General features: G+C 46.3%; 8 protein-coding genes across 8 annotated transcripts; 2 read left to right on the top strand and 6 right to left on the bottom strand.

The window, feature by feature from the left end:
• Positions 1 to 33: 33 nt before the first annotated feature.
• Positions 34 to 1,201, bottom strand: MCYG_07582 (conserved hypothetical protein; the record flags this gene model as incomplete). The annotated part of the gene is made up of 4 exons (XM_002843753.1): positions 34 to 56; positions 291 to 381; positions 454 to 967; positions 1,059 to 1,201. 4 exons carry the CDS (start codon positions 1,199 to 1,201, stop codon positions 34 to 36), a joined length of 771 nt encoding a protein of 256 aa, XP_002843799.1.
• Positions 1,202 to 1,568: 367 nt separating this feature from the next.
• Positions 1,569 to 3,289, bottom strand: MCYG_07581 (conserved hypothetical protein; the record flags this gene model as incomplete). The annotated part of the gene is made up of 9 exons (XM_002843752.1): positions 1,569 to 1,638; positions 1,689 to 1,918; positions 1,971 to 2,004; positions 2,195 to 2,291; positions 2,413 to 2,562; positions 2,670 to 2,688; positions 2,798 to 2,864; positions 2,919 to 3,168; positions 3,283 to 3,289. 9 exons carry the CDS (start codon positions 3,287 to 3,289, stop codon positions 1,569 to 1,571), a joined length of 924 nt encoding a protein of 307 aa, XP_002843798.1.
• An 877-nt stretch (positions 3,290 to 4,166) lies between these two features.
• Positions 4,167 to 5,290, top strand: MCYG_07580 (conserved hypothetical protein; the record flags this gene model as incomplete). Its single annotated transcript, XM_002843751.1, has 3 exons — positions 4,167 to 4,458; positions 4,539 to 4,761; positions 4,855 to 5,290. The coding sequence occupies 3 exons, from the start codon at positions 4,167 to 4,169 to the stop codon at positions 5,288 to 5,290; spliced, it is 951 nt and encodes a 316-aa protein (XP_002843797.1).
• Positions 5,291 to 5,596: 306 nt separating this feature from the next.
• MCYG_07579 (uncharacterized protein) lies at positions 5,597 to 5,953 on the bottom strand (the record flags this gene model as incomplete). Its single annotated transcript, XM_002843750.1, has 1 exon — positions 5,597 to 5,953. One exon carries the CDS (start codon positions 5,951 to 5,953, stop codon positions 5,597 to 5,599), a length of 357 nt encoding a protein of 118 aa, XP_002843796.1.
• A 449-nt stretch (positions 5,954 to 6,402) lies between these two features.
• On the top strand, positions 6,403 to 7,031 carry MCYG_07578 (conserved hypothetical protein; the record flags this gene model as incomplete). Its single annotated transcript, XM_002843749.1, has 2 exons — positions 6,403 to 6,432; positions 6,492 to 7,031. 2 exons carry the CDS (start codon positions 6,403 to 6,405, stop codon positions 7,029 to 7,031), a joined length of 570 nt encoding a protein of 189 aa, XP_002843795.1.
• Positions 7,032 to 7,773: 742 nt separating this feature from the next.
• On the bottom strand, positions 7,774 to 8,167 carry MCYG_07577 (uncharacterized protein; the record flags this gene model as incomplete). Its single annotated transcript, XM_002843748.1, has 2 exons — positions 7,774 to 8,044; positions 8,109 to 8,167. The coding sequence occupies 2 exons, from the start codon at positions 8,165 to 8,167 to the stop codon at positions 7,774 to 7,776; spliced, it is 330 nt and encodes a 109-aa protein (XP_002843794.1).
• A 1,487-nt stretch (positions 8,168 to 9,654) lies between these two features.
• On the bottom strand, positions 9,655 to 10,275 carry MCYG_07576 (uncharacterized protein; the record flags this gene model as incomplete). The annotated part of the gene is made up of 3 exons (XM_002843747.1): positions 9,655 to 9,920; positions 9,995 to 10,095; positions 10,163 to 10,275. 3 exons carry the CDS (start codon positions 10,273 to 10,275, stop codon positions 9,655 to 9,657), a joined length of 480 nt encoding a protein of 159 aa, XP_002843793.1.
• A 3,309-nt stretch (positions 10,276 to 13,584) lies between these two features.
• On the bottom strand, positions 13,585 to 15,473 carry MCYG_07575 (conserved hypothetical protein; the record flags this gene model as incomplete). Its single annotated transcript, XM_002843746.1, has 2 exons — positions 13,585 to 14,633; positions 14,714 to 15,473. 2 exons carry the CDS (start codon positions 15,471 to 15,473, stop codon positions 13,585 to 13,587), a joined length of 1,809 nt encoding a protein of 602 aa, XP_002843792.1.
• Positions 15,474 to 16,081: the final 608 nt, after the last annotated feature.

The raw sequence follows: 16,081 nt of genomic DNA, 5'->3' as shown, positions 1-16,081 counted from the left end.
TTGCTCGTCCCTTTTTTGTCTCCGGATGTATAGTCAATTCCCACATCGAACCCAACCTAGCAAAGGAGGAATAAAACCAATAAACATGTTATAACCATTATGCAGCGCCAATATTCAAAACCTTGACATACTGAATTAAAGGAAGGATTAGATATCCGCAAATGAGCTGATAGTAAGCAGCAGTAAGTAGATAGCAGTAAGATCAATAAATGATTCCTATAAAAAGGCCTTTTTCCATCGGCTTAGTAGGGGGCGCTTGGGTTTAATGTCTTCCGGCTCCGAGCGCTCACACGAACGAGCTCGTTTGCGCTCAAGCCGACGCTTCTCAATATCTTCCTGGTTATAATAAGGATCCATAGGTGGGTCCCCGTTTTCAAATTTCTGGTATAGGGAACAAGTTAGTCCATAGCCTACCAAAGTTAAAAGGGAGTATATTAGGGTAGCTATGCCTACCGCTCCAGGGTGTCGTTGAAAATTTCCACGGTCTTCGACCATCATGTTTGCGCCCTCTTTATAGTTGAGCACTCGGCCGCTCATATCCCTCGATCCAGGAGGAAGGGTAGCAACTCCATCCAGCGGCCGACGTTCGCGAATGCTATCGATGATCATATCATGTGGCGTGGCTCTAAGAGCTTCCGCAGTTGAATACTGGAGAGCTTGCATGGGAGCTTGGTCCGGGAAGATGTTTCTCTCCCTAGCCGCAGCATCATATGGGCCTTCATGATGGTAGAGCTCGCTCACGGTGTCCATCTTATCAATTAGGTCTGGCCTAATAAGCAAACTAGGCCTATTTTCTCCAAAATAAGCCTCCTGTTGGGGGTTACGAGCGTAGTAGTTGGGGTGTCTGATGGCCATGAGTGACATGCGAGGTTCGCGATCACGACGAACTGACGAAGGCCCATCCGGCTGATACATCTGCCGTCCACGCAAGGGCGGCTCTGTAGGTACTATCGGCTCCGCTTCCGGGCTAGAACGCCTTCGGCGTGAAGGCGCCATAAGTGATATTAATCGCTTTTGATATTATTATTATCAAAGGCTCTTTAAGGCAGAAACTTGACCAGCAAGCGGGCATGAAGAAAGAAGTAGAAATCTGAGAAGCAGGAGCATCTGAGATGAAAGATATATAAGTCGGGTCCCGGGTCTGAGTAGCAAAATTTTCCATGATGACCATGCTATTACCATGTGTCATCGGCCAAGCCATGGTTGACACTGCTTTCCAGCGGGTTGATGGGATTTAAGGGAGCTTCGGGAGGTTTGATGATGCTTTTTATATGCAAATCCATGGATGGAAAACAAAAACGACGTCATCGAATTTGTACTTCACGTGATATTACTAATAAATCATGTGACTATAGCTGGCTTAGTAAGCGCATCAACGACTTTTTGGTTGGAAAGAAAGAAACTTAAGAGCAACAAAATGTAGATGAAACTGAAATACACCGTTAGCCGCGCATGCCTCAGGAACAAGTCATTTTGGTAAAAAAACCGCCCTCATGATCGAAAGCTTTACGCACGCCATAATGCCCAGCTCTCACTCCAATACTGGACCCATCCCCGGACGTGTGAACTCATACGCTAAAGGTTATCGTCTTGTCATCACCGATATCTTGCCTTTTGAAATACCGTTCACCGCTGTAGCTATTGCCATATGTTAGTTAGAATTATACCGGGTTATAACTATTTCATACCTCCAGTGAACGAGCCCCATTGCAACGTCTTTGCAGCCCTTGATAAAAGAATCCAAAAATATATTGGATTTATCGTTTTCTCCAAGGCTTTTTCGAAGACAGCTCTCAACAGCAAGTATGCCTTTGACTTCATCCTTTGCCATCTGGAAGCTTGTCTGCATCGCTGCACCGCAATCAATCCCGTAGTTCATCATCAGCACTGGAACAAGATTCTCAATTTGGTTGTCTCTCTAAACAATGTCAGCTCAAATATGTTCACCAAGTTAATCAAAATATACTAACTGCTTCCTTTCGCATAGATAGCATATCATTCGTTCTATAACCTCTTTAGCATAGGTCCCACTATGGAAAACAATATTTCGACTTACATATGGACAACATATGATGTTTGTCTCCATAAGGCCGCAAATGCCGGGTCTTTCAGGTGCAATTTTGAAATCTCAATATCATAGATAAAACTATATTCTTTTAGTCCAGAATCACTAAAAGGGCATTCAGTCACTTACGGAAGAGTAGCTATTACTGGATAAACACCTGCTGTAAGATCTCGGCGATGCCAATATTCTGCCAGTGAAGGAACCTCCTCTCCATGGAAGATGGAGTCTACAGTATTGACACTGGTTACATATCCCACCATTTTGTCGAGAAACACTTCACACACATCTGACGCATACCTTCTCGTTAGTATCATAAGCCACTATCACAAAAAAGGCTAAAAGCATACCCTTGCTACATGTTTCGCGGACGTGTTGGCCCACTTCATTCCAACAAAGCAACGCTTTTTGTTGTTCTTTGGAAAAACTTGACAGATCCGGGTGCTCCCCAATCTCCAAAAGGTGATATTGGAAATATTCCTTGCATTTTTTCAAATATGCTATCGTACCTTCAGTGTCGTAAGTCAAGGAACCACAATCAAATTCTAACGGCCCGCCGTTAGTAATCTTTTATATAGTCTTAACATAGAGGACACCAAAACCATACGATCGTCCCAAATAAAGTACTATATCAAATTGTCAGCACCGGCCATGGTACAAATAAGGAAGAAAACCGACCCATGCAAATGATTTAGCTACCGTGCATAGCTTGTCGAACGATGCATCTGCGCATACAATAGCTGCAAAAACGGTAAAATTTGCTTTTTGTAATTTCACGCAAGTACGAGGGTCGTCAACCCAACTACTCCAGTGAGACTACATTCCAATACCCATATATGATATAAGGATTACTTACCGCTGAAGCCAAGGATTAACCACTTCATCACGAGCTCTTTCATATTCTTTGTGGAGCCGTGGCGACCACTCCGGTAACAAGCTGTATAAGTTTGGTATAGAAGCCTCTTGGCCCTTTAACGACTTTCGAAACTCTTGATGAGGCAAAAGGGTTTCTGGTGCGGCGGAAGATCCCTTCAAGTCACTATTGCCATAATACTCGTTCTCAGAGACAGGAAGTTGGCTGAGGAACTTGAGTACATGACTTGGTACTAGTCAGCCATTTGTTTCAAGGATTAGATGAAGATTGCGTCGGTAAAGGCGAGCGCACCAAATAGGTGTGGAAATATATTCACTAAACACCAACGCATTAAAAGCGAGTGTACTCATCATTACTTCGTCCAGAACCGAATGACCTGGTCGTATGCAGTAAAAACCACAGGAGAGATAACTGAAAGGGTTCACTGTAGAGAAATATCCCATGCCCATGGGGTTTCACCATCAGTTTATAACATGCTGAACCTCGTAGGTAAGTTTGCTAGTTGGCAGCAAAGTTCTCGCATAAAAACACACGGCCAAGGATATCATTGCCAACGAAGCTGAACACTGTCGCAAAGCATCAGCAATGGCTTCAGGCATGGCTATGTAGATAGGTAATCACATAAATCGATTAATGGACAGCTGTACACGTCTCATTTTCGAGGCTTGCATAAACATGAAAGTCTTTAACGCCAGGCATTTGGCTTCCGTATATCTAACGGGAATCATAGGCCACGAGTCACAACGGGTATGGCAAAGCGTCAGCGGTGTAAGATTCTTCCTGTGGCTAGTTATTGTTTAACTAATAGGAGTCGTTCGCTTATGGATAAGGCTGCTGCAGTTATATGCAGCAGTAGCGAAGGGTGCTGCAGCCACTCAGCTAATTAGCTACTCGTTAACACATCTATCAGGCGATCTTAGGTACCTACCATTGCATGCAAGATATCCTTTCGCAATCCATGGCAAGTGGCGAAGCTGAAAAAACCGTTTGACCACCAGCTGTAAATGACGGTTCCCTCTATGGCCAAGCACGACATGGCTACCTGCATAATAATATGATACGGAACTGTCGTCTGTGGCGTTCAAATCTCGTTGACCAGAAATTTGTTTATTTTTGACCCTCTCATTGGCTGCTTGGCTTTTCAACTGGGGAGTTGAAACTAGCAAGCCAATTTCAACATCAGCAATCTGATGATCATTAGAGATGGCGGAGAATGGCCGAAAGCTAGCCATGCCCCTTGTCCAGTATTCTGATACCGAATCCGAAGAATCCGGGAGAGACGGAGAGATAAGCAGATTGTCAAGGTCTCCCAAGCGGCCCCGTCATGGATCTAACGATAAAGTGCGACTAGAAGCTGATGGCCAGGACCATGCTGCCTTGCCGCCACTACCAAATGAATTTCGTGATTTGTACTCTACTTCGGTGAGAGTTAGCGTGCAGGATGATCCCAGCCTTCATAATGGACGGACACGAGCAGTTCCTCATGTGGTTGGCAACTGGCCAACACATATTTACCTTGAGTGTAGGCGGATGTTTTCTTATACCCATCCTTGTGGCCTTGGCCCAGAGTACCAGTCTTGGATCATTGCTGATTTGCCGGAGGGTATCCCAACAATAGTGAACTAGGAGTGTTGTCAGAAGTTATCAAGCGATGTGAAAGATCAGCCTTGGACGGCATGTCTATTCATAGTCTTCTTTACAGCGACCTGGGAGCACAGCTACCCTTACATATCAGCCTGTCTCGGCCAGTGGTCCTCTTGACGGAGCAGCGGGAATCGTTTCTTAATCTTTTCCACGAATCAATTTACAAGTCAAAAATTCAACCGTGAGTATGCCAGATGCTTATCATAGGGTGACAACGAGTGGTTATATGACTTACTTTACCTGGATCTATTAGGCTTGAGGTTTCACCAAGCAGCTTAGACTGGGTGTCGAATTTTGAACATACGAGATGGTTCCTCGTCTTACGCTTGAATTGCCCGAAAAATGATGGCTTAAACCGGCTACTACGCCTGTCAAATACAACTCTTGCACATTTTTCCCAACCGCCATTATATGAAAATCCTACCCACAGACAGAAGAGAAAACACGGAAAGCAAGTGGGGCATCAGCACGATATATCCCCATATTCTGGCCCAGGTGATACTGACTACACAGACTGTTTCCATATTTCAATCGCCTGGACGCTAAAAGAGCCAGGCGCTAGGGATAAAGAACGACTTTTGTCAATCGATTTCCAGCCCCATAAGCTTAACTTCAAATTCAATAACGTCAAAGTGAAAGTCGGAAATCAAATACATAGTGAAGCGCTCCTTACATCGACAATGGACGAAGATGGCTTCGAAGGTGTTTAAAGCAACAACCTGATTTTGATGACTATTCTTATATGCTATGGTATGGTCTCTCCTTATAATTTCGATGTTAGCTCGCGAATGGATCGATACCGTGATTGGCTGCAACTCCCATCCATATGTTATTTTTATTTCAAGTATTTGTTGCCTTGAGTACTTGTTACTGAGCTTAGGCCGTGAAGGAGGCGATGAGGCATCCATGGAGCCAACCCCGCTTGCTAAGCCCGTCAAAACCGTCTCCCGGTGCCATGTCAAGCCACATAACTTTCACAGAGAGAAGGTTGTAGTAGTTGTATATCCAGTAATAGCTCATCCGGTGAATAAACCGCCGTAGTTGCAAGGCCAGTCGCAAAGTCGTAAACTACCCAGAGTGAATCCAGCTTCTTCCAATGTCTGTCCGTAAATACGCTCCATAACAATAAAAACATTCTCAGCTGTCTCGACCGTCCGCTTCATGCCCGGTGCTCTGATCCCAAGGAGTTTTGCCAGTTGCCGAGCATTAAACATATCTATTTCTTCATCACGTAAGAACTGCTTCGCTTTTAGATTTGGAGAGCGGTAAAACATCCTTGAAGAGACATTAGACGACTCGGATTCATGAATGTAACGAGTCGGTGTTGTACAATCATATTCTGAGAGAAATCGTTCTTCGAACCTGGAACCCATCGCAGCCGGCCTTAACAAATCCCCACGTTGCAAGAATAATGAATAGAAAGGATAACCTTTCTCGGAGCAGCAAAGCACTGACTAAAATTCGAAGTATCGGATGCTGGGTGATTTTGAAGACCCATTACCTATGCCCGCACCTAAAGGTTACATCATTTCCCTATTATTACCGGCATATGGTATGACGTATTAGCGTCTAGTATGTGCCACTGGAAGGTACCTTCAGTCATGCTCAACACCGTAATGCTGGAGTATAAGAACCTTGGGCGCGTTTACAGACAATTTTTTTGTTAGACGACTTTTTATACTTTTATATCACGTGGTGGTTCTGTGCTGATGCCAAGAAGTTATTCATCGCGCTTTTTGTTGCGTCAAGCTTGTGAAAGTCGAATATAACCAATTTCACTAATACCATCAGCCCCGAGAATTCATGGCGTATACAGGGTATAATGGCTATGGATATTCCCCTTGTCACATGCGTATGTTATCCGGAGACTCGTCTGTACCTTATTGTCTAGCTAATCCGTCGTTCACGAAGGATGATCTAGATGCTTTCCACGCCAAACATTTCGCTACCCACGACTTCAACCAGACTATAGCCTCCAATTTCTTTTCAAGCTGTTTTAGCACTACGGAAGTTCAAGCTACAGGCTATGAGGACTTGTATGACGATGGCTTGGGGTATTACCCTGATGGGGTGAAGCGGACGCTCACCGACCAGCAAATTCAGATATTCCGACATAGCGAAATCCAAGGACTCCTTCGCCAAAAGGAGCTGGAAGAAGAGGCTCTTGATAATGGTAAAGGGGCCAATGAACACCTGACTGAAGATGACGCGCGTGAACAGGCCGATGTCACCTCCCTCAACCAAAAAATAACAGACGAGAAACGAGTTCAAGCCAAACTACTGAAACAAAGAAAGGATATAAATGGCCGAACCGGTGCAGTCTCAAGTTCTATGAAACGGCCCATTCCGAAAGACGTAAACGATCATGGGACACCCAGACGGGAAATGAAACGGACTCCCAAATCACCGGCCCAATTTCGTCGACGAATTGTTAGTTACGAGGACGCATGAAAAAAAAGGTATATCCTCCTGCTTCGCAGTTAGATACTGCCTGGAAGCAACTATTATGATGATGCTGCCTCGGTGTACGCTTCACTCTCAGAAGGGTGGCTTCTGGTTAGTTACGGACATTGTGGAATTGAGGCTTTTATCTCAGGTTAGGAAACTATTTATTAGCCTCCTTTTATCATCTTCTGTAAGTTGGTTCTATTTTCCTCTATCAAGGAATAATCTTCAAACACACGCGACATGATGAAAACCTTCGTATCGTCATCCTTAGTCGGACGCCTTAGCACCGGCGCTTCGTTGCTATCTCAGATAGTTCGAAACGCTGGATCTTGCGGGGCGATGACGAGAAATTAATCTTCTCTCTGAAATTAAAATATAATAGCCTTGATTATGTACACCTGTTTAAGCAAAGCAAGTGGTGAAGATTGCACTAACTGAATCACCGTTGAACCAGATAGGCGAAAATGAAAATCTCAAGATGGTATTATTCTATTTTGACGCCGCCGATGGAAGGGATAACTATCGACTGCATGGTCGTGAATAGGTCAAAAAATGTTGGACTAAACCCCTTGGCCGGTCGAACTCTCCCATACGTTTACTAAACGATGGAAGTTGGCGTGGGTCGTTTGGCAAATTGCCCATCATATTCTATTATTGACGCCAAAGTTAGCTCTGAATCTTCTTCCCATCCTCCGTGCTGCTGTCCTAAATATACAGGGAGGGTCCAAAGACTTACAAGAAATTTTCAACTGTTAAGTTCCTCCCGGATAAGGCCATGGAATCTCAGCCAATTGTCAAGCTGCCGCTCGAGGGGCCCATTTTCTTGGGACCTGGCAACGGCGTCGAGATCGAGACTGTCATGAAGTTGGTCTGCACTAGCTTCCCTTGACAACATATTGGTGGGCTCCTCGGTAGAAGCTTCAGTGAGATCGTTCTCTAGCTCTCCAGCTGTTCCGTCTTGAGCTTTAGTGGAGGCGGCATCCGACTTCTCAACAGCTTCATTCAACGATTTAAGCCTAGTTTATGACAACACGGTTAACATCTTCACGCATACACATCAAGCATCCGGGGATAACCCACGCTTCCCTCTTCTCTTCCTCAGCCCTCCACTTCTCTCCTCCATCCAGTGGTACACCCATGGCTTTTTGAATGTTTTCTCTCTAATAGATCTTTATTAATGGGGCTAAGGAAAATTGGCCTGCTAAAGAATCAAAGGTGTAAGAGTGCAACTTTGTGTTTCTGGGAACTCTTGGATAAAGTGAAGGGATACTGCTGTTCAACGAAGAAATGAAGTCCAAATGACAATGAACCAAGATGGGTACTTATATACCCCCATCATAGATGAGAAACGTAGGCTATTGGGTCTTTGCGCCGTGCAGGTGTAGCCAGCTCTGGCATTCACATAATGTCAGTTTCTAGGTCCCATCGGGGCCATCACCCTTTGCCCTTCCCACTGATTTCCACTGGATTTCACTGATTCCCACTGGATTTCACTAAAAACAACGGTCAAAGCACCCATTGTAGTTCGGGCCAGGGCATTTCAGTCTTTGTTTTTCTTCTCACTCGAGACTCAACAAGACCCAAGGGCTGGCATCTAGCCCTCGCTTCTAGATGGCCGATCATATTATCGGGCCATTCCGCCGGCCCGCGTTAAGCTATTGGCCGGAAATATCAACCGCCTCATGCACAACTGTCGATGTCACCAATGTTCGTTGGGAATTTTATTCGAAAGAGCAAGCTGATGAGCCCTAATTCGTCCATATATACATGGCAGGGCGTAGCAACCCACCCTAAGCTCCTTACTAATCAGCAAGTCAGGCCTGTCAGTGGATGCGAAGTCACGAATCCTTGTGCGGGAGCGCCAGTCTTAATGCTCCTGAATTATTATTAGGGATGCTCGAGGACTCCTTAGCGTAACTAGTTGCGCCTAAGTCGCCAAGGGGGGAACCTTTAGGAGATTCCGGCTTTGGGCTCGATCTGGGATAAATCCCGAGAAAGGCACAAAAGTATACGATCGGTACTTTAAATGGACTTCACACGCTAGATGTCGCGCCGTTTTCCAACGCTCTTCAACTTCCGATTCCCCGGGACAGCTGTGACGAACGACGGGGGTGGACGGCCACACCTTATGTTTGCTTTTCCCGCGGACCGTTCTTGTGTTCCCCCGGGATTCTTGCTGCTCGCCTAACCCCTGACTTCGTCATCAAGGTGGTTTTTATTCGGATATATCCCCCTCGAGGATGGAGATGGGTGGCATTGAGGAATGCTCTTCTGATAACGAGATGGTAAACGCCTATGGAGTATACCGTCTACTTCTTGAGTTTTGCGGGGCAGCTCGTGGAAACAACCTTTTCCATGGGCGAAGTGGATCAAAGAGAAGAGATCTGTCTATTCTATAACTAGCTAAACATGCGCCCCTCAAAAAACAACAACAACAACCTAATCTTGACATCTGATATAACGGGAGGAACGCAGAGCACCTGTCCTAGGCTGAACAGGCTGCCACGAGCTTCACTCCCAAGGAACCGGATCCTCATATTTCTCCCCATCGAAGATGATTCGCTGTCATGGTATATTCCTCCGATTGGTAGATCCGGAATCCCTTGTGTGTTGCCCCGAAAGTACTCTAATTCTGCGGCACTTTGTCCGCAGTTTCGTCACCCTCTGCCTCAACTTTGTCTTCTTCGTCAAGACCGTGCTTAGGCTTCTGCTCATGGTCGGATGCAGCAGCTTGGCCACCTATTCCATGGGTAGCCGGAAACGGAAGTATGGGCGGACATGAGCTATCAGCATCACACCTCTGACGCTTTCTGGGAGGGGCTGTCTGATCAGACGAATCGGGTCCAGGGCTTATACGTTCGTTGTCGTGCTCTTGTAGCACATTGTGTGCGCCTTAAACCCAATCATTAGCTCGAACTGGCTCATAATTGTGTGCATTGCCAGCGATTCTGGACCTGGATCCTCACTTTCAAGAGCAGTCCCTTCAAAGGGGTCAATAGCGAATAGCCGGCTCTCTTCGTCTCCCATGGCTTCTGCTTCAGATATTTCAGCTTGGCTCTGGTCATCTCTGCAAATATAGATTGCATTAGCAAATGTTTGGCCTTCAACTTCTCTTTGCTTGGGAGTGAGCTGACCTTGTGGTGTCGACTTGCAAATCTTGTGGGTTAGGGGGAGGACTTCCATATTGGACCTCTATCGAGGCGTCCCCAAAGGAATATAATGAACTCGGTGGGCTTGGGGGATACATTTCTGCAGATCGCCACGGTAGAAGGGAAGTATTCCAAGTTGTGACCTGAGTCGAGCAGCCCAGGGAATTGCCTGGCAATGTTGCTTTGGCAGTTTGAATCGTGAATAAGGGTAAGATACCTCCCTACTTATACCCAACACGCTCAACAACATCCGAACCAGTTACCCCTTTTCCATACCCAGAGAAAGAGGGAAGATTTTTTTCCCTCTTGTTCCCTCCTCCTTTAGCTGTGAGTATTCCAGGATTCCAACTGCGCGTGTTGCTTGGACGCCCTTTTTTTTAACCGACAAACTTTATTGGATGCTTATCCCATTTGCATTTTTCCACACCGATAAGTAGCCACTGGGAGCTTGTTGTGACCTGTCAATCTGTTATTCAATTGGTACTGACGTGGTATTTTCCCATAGTGAGTTTTCTTGTCATCTAGCTTGACCACACCTGAAAAGCTTTGTTTTTCGGGTGGGTCTGCTCCATCAAGCATTCTGTGGAAGAGAGCTGTGGAGCTAAAAAAGTCTTAAGAAACTATACGATCTCCATATAGCAGATTGGCAGGAGGATTACCTGTCACTTTTACACCCTCGCACAGCCGCCTGGCTGGTATAAAACGAAAACGCGTTTTCCATGCTCTGCAGAAATTTAAAGGGCCGGCCCGCAAGTTTAGTTTATTGTGTGCAAACTATTTCCGCACTTTATCCTTCCCCCCTACCCCCTACTCCTCCTCCTCCTTTTTACCTCCTCCTTTTTACCTCCTCCCTTTTACCTCCTCCCTTTTACCTCAACCCTAGATTTGCATTTGGGCTGGACTCTTGTTTGGCAGCTTCATAAAAGAAATGAGTACCGCAGAAACAGTGAAGAAGGAGAAAAGAAAGAATAAAAAAATATACTAAAAGACGAATGGTCTCATATATCCACCTGGCCCTAGTGATGCATTGCCCTAGCGATGCATTGCCCTGATACCCAAATAAACGGTGGTTTAGGCTACCAAACTACCATCTTTCAAGAGCCAGAAATTACAGAGTACAAACGATGGGAGCAAGTTTTGATTTGATTGGTCATGAATCCATGCACCTGGCTGTTGGAAGCAACTCCTTGATATCAAAACCAGGGTTTCTTTTAAACTTTTCAAAAGTTGATCAAAGTCTCCGTACGACCAGGGCTGTTATGGAGAAGAGCGCATGGGGAGGAATATGGCAGTGCGGATCGCCCTTCTGCACTCATCTCACTTTTTTTTTTTTTTTTTCTAAATATATGAAACATTAATTTAAGAAGAGTAAGGTAATCGACGTGGTCTCCTCAATACTGGAAGGCATCTGTATGCAAGAAACGCCAACGGAAATATCGAAAAGATGGCTGCAAGCCGATATATCCAACAAAGCCTTTGGCTTGTTACCGCCGTTAGATATAACAACCTCCTTCGTGGCCTCTGTGACCGATTTCCATGTCAATGGCGACTCTTTTTTGAACTGGAAGTTTGGCCAGCTAATCGGGGGTTTTTTTTTCTGGCGAAAGGAAACGGTCTCGATACGGAATTAAACATGCGGGAACAGCAAAGGGAACGCCCAAACACGCGCGATCTAGGAAGACAAACGGGAATACGAGCGAAATGGCTGTCATGCATAGTTAAGTTTGACTGGGCTGGTTGGGCCTGCAAGGGGCATGCAATGCATACATAGCAGTATACTATGTAGGCTGCTGAATCACCGACGCGCTGCGCAACATGGCATCTCATCGGTATACATAATAAAGCGGTGAAAGGTACCAACCTTGACATATTTAGACGAGACTGAAGGCCTATATCAATAAGGGATTATTGGGCCTATACCTACCCCCGTGCAAACAACCCAACTTGACCACAGATTTACGGTATTATGCAAGAAACATTATTCTTGGAAATACATGCTGCCTGCTACAAACCGATCTGCTACCTGATGCTAGCTCTAGTGTCGGTTAAATCCAGTTTCGGTACATAAGTCGATGTACGGAATACCCGTAATTACTACCATGTTATGACCGTTATGTATGTACGGCAATACAGCTTAGTAGTAAGCGAACCAGGCCTTCTTCCTGCTGCCCACGTTTTCCGTTTTCCTACCCCCTTTTCTGGATGTTCGGATACGCACCATCTGGATCCCACGATTGCCCAAGATGCATAAATGAAGCAGAAAGATACCGATGAAGAAATATAATATGGCCTGGTTGATTTTCGGCAAATAGACCATGGAAGCACAAGGAATCTACCGATCTTTGAAGAATAAGCGAGGCATGCTATTGCATCCAGAGCATATTTGCGTTTCCTGCCACCGCTGTTGGCTGGAGCAGATCAAAACTAACGCAAAAGTGCAAAATTGAAAGCGGACAGCGACAAGTGCGAGAGCTCACTGGAAGACACTCTTTAGGACACTCTTTTAGACTTTGGTTCGCAGGCTGCAACGATTAGCATCCCCACTCATACCTCTCTGCATCTCTCATGCAAATTCAATGGCTGACGTTAGGGGGACCAAAAAAAAGAACCATAACCATGATAGATCTCCTTGCGGCGTAGGCTAGACAAGGAAGAGTTTTTATATACCGATAGACAGCTTGTCTCGGGCAGGGTTCGAAGTACTTATGCATCGGTTGCAAAAAGCCCACATGGATATTGTCAGGTTTTATTAATACCAAATATCATTTCGGGTAGCTCTAGCCACTGTTCCTCACTTGGATGCATAAAAAAAAAAAAAAAAAAGGAACATCCCCTACGACTAGGGAGCTGCTGATAGGCCGTGATTTCATTCTAGCCTTGCTAGCCTTGCCGCTAGGGCTTTGACTTGAATGGATTTTCTTCGTTCAATGCTGCTTGAGATTCATATGGGCACCCCCCAAACACGTATCGGCCCAGCTTTCATCCCACCGATTCCGGTACACACTACGCCGCCGTACAAGACCAGTTTATAGGTCACATATCGGCGACGGGATTGCTACGGAACCAATGTCGAATAGGCCAGGTGACTTTGCATTGAATTATGCTATGTTGAAAAGCCAACATGGAGACGGAGTGGGTCAAACTCGAAGGTAACCACACAATCTTTTCTATACGGCGCTTAACAGCCCCCCTGCGGTGTGGATCATAATAGTTATTCAGATAAGCCATAACAAGAGCCCAGCTGTTCTCGTTCTCAAGCCTTTCGGTAACACGCCGTATAGCGAGCAAAATTCTTTTACAGATATATCAAATTTGGAAAAAATGATAAAAATATATTAGAATTACAATACAAGCCGATCATACTGCTTTTCTGATAGATACAAGGCACTCAAAACAAGAGAGAAACATTACCGTTTCCCGGGCTTTCCGTCCTCACGCCTCATCCGTCTATTTCTCCTTTGGGCGGCCCTAATAGCCTCTGGAGTAAGGATGTCATCGGGCAACTGGAAGGGCGTTTCGTCCAAGTCTGGCAGCGGTTTCCCGAATGCCATCCGCGTCCGACCACGTTTATGTTTTTTGATCGCTGCTTCACGGAGATGGGGTTTGGAATAGAATGATAGAAAGGGTCCGGTCGGCCATGGGTTGGGCCCGATGTGTGGTGCTACAGGTTTGGAATCAAGAACTTTGCTCGACGGAGACTGTTGCTGCTGTTTTTGCGGATGCTGAAGTTGCGGTTTAGGTTGCTGTCGAGGCTGTGAGGTTGGCTTGTCCTTCCGAGTCTTAAGCTTCTTGCTTTTGGTCGCTGATATCACCTCTTGGTAGAGCTGGTGTGCAGCCAAACCGTCGACATCGTCGGGGTCTGGGACGCTACCAGCTGCCGTGGTTGATGTCAGTTCGGAGTTTTCCTCAACGACGCCACTTTCACCCTCGTCCTCATCCTCGTCCTCCTCATCTTCGTCTTCTTCCTCGGAACCTGACTCCTCATCTTCTTCCGCCTGGAGTGCTTGCTCTCGTTCGATTCTCCTTCGCTTTTCCTCTTCCTTCCATGCTCGAAACTTTTCAAGCAAAGCAGTGACTTCTCCTACGAAATAATCTCGTTTGGGCTCGTAGAGCTTCTTTTCCGTGTCGGTGACCCCGTTGATTCCCATGACCCGGAGCCAGTCATGACCCTGCAGCTCACCGAGCAAGTGGTCTAGCTGGGTCTTCTCATATTGAGCTCGTTCTTTTTCAAGGTTCCGCAGCTGTTTCTCTTGCCGTTCAAGCCTCCTGTGAGCTTTGAAGAAGGTATCTTCGTCTAACGGGTCGTTGTCGTCGGCTCCCTTGAATGGACCTAGATCAACGACTTCTGCATTATGAAGGGTCTCAAGAGGGTTGTGTGGCACTGTTGATGTTGCCAAACCATCACCATCCAGTGCTACTGGCTCCCTCAGGTCATCGACCAGGGTAACAGTAGTCTCTGCACAAAGGAACTCTAATGTATGATACGTTAGCAGCTGACAAGTAGATGTGAGAGAGCTAAGTGCTGTTGTTGCTTACCCTGCTTTGCCGGCTCTAAGCTAAGAACCTGTTCATAATTGGGGAAGTACATGGCCAATTCACTCTTTGACGGCCTAGTACCTCCATCGTGAGACCGTAGTGATCTCTTCTCGCCTCCAGCGGGTGTGTTAACGTTGGGCGCCTGTGGTGTCTTTAGACGGGCCTCATTCTTCGTAGCGTCAACTCCATGCATATTTGCATCTCCACCAGAAGACTGAGCTCTTTGAACAAGGGGCATATCTCCCTCGTCCACTTGTGTACCTCGAGGATGTCGCAATGAGCTCCTAGTTGGGCGGACTAACGCCGACTCAATGGTCTTATTGTTGGTATTGGGTGAAGCATCTGGTTTAACAAACGATAGACGACCACCTTCACCTTTGCTGGAACCGTCATCGCCGTTCCTAGAGCTCCTGATAGTCACCAATTGCGTCTGTACGTGCCGCTGTGGAAGAGGGTGAGGCCGTGGAATGATGTTCGGCTGGCCCTGAGCATCTCTAGCGCGTAGCGGCAGTTGCCCCGATACCTGGGGCGGGGAGTGATGTAGTTTTGTTCGTTTTGAGGGCGGTTCGTTGTGGGTGTAGATAAACTGGCGTGTGTTTGCATGGGTGTGTTGATGCGGAGGAGATGCCGCGGAGGTGGATGTCAGCGGTGGCGGTTCGCTGTATCCAGGAGACGCCTGGTGGTGCTGCTGGTGCTGCTGGTGTTGCTGACGCTGTGTCCTGGTACTGCACGACAGCGGAGATGTCACTGTGCGAGTCATCATTTGGTTGGCTGGTTGGGAGGTAGAAATCTCTAGACAACAACCACCATGGCGGCGAGGCGAGAGAATAGGAGAACCAAGAGCTCCCCCGGTCTACCTGATGGCACTACTGGACAGTGGCTGTCTTCCTGGACGGCCCCTTGGAGTCCACTGCTCTCGTCTATATACAAGACACTGTGACGTCTTGATATAAGCGTGCCGCTGACCTTGTTGACTGCGAAATAACCTCGCCGTCGCCTCTTTTTGGCTATCTCGAAGTCGTGAACGTCGAGCTCGAGTTGGCTGTGTTATGGGATTACGCAGATTTGTACTAGTGTATTTAAAGATGCACGTGTATATCTGTATGAATATGTAACGTATTACTTACTAAGCGATAAAGCGAGGACATACTCTGCAAGAAGCGATTTATATCTTGAATATCGACATTATTAGATGACAAACGCCGTATTTCTCTCTAGCTTGTCAGATTATACAGCTCTCTGTGCATCTAATTCTTCTCTCTTCTTACAAAGTACGGAGTAGTGTTGGTAGGCACATATCCGCAGACGACTAAACAATATCAGCGAATAAGGGCTGTCTAATTTGTAGGCGACGAGCGTGGCCGGCTA

This window comes from Microsporum canis, genomic scaffold, assembly GCF_000151145.1.
Source record: "Microsporum canis CBS 113480 supercont1.7 genomic scaffold, whole genome shotgun sequence".
NCBI classification, from domain to species: domain Eukaryota; kingdom Fungi; phylum Ascomycota; class Eurotiomycetes; order Onygenales; family Arthrodermataceae; genus Microsporum; species Microsporum canis.
This window is presented reverse-complemented; position numbering and strand designations above follow the sequence as displayed.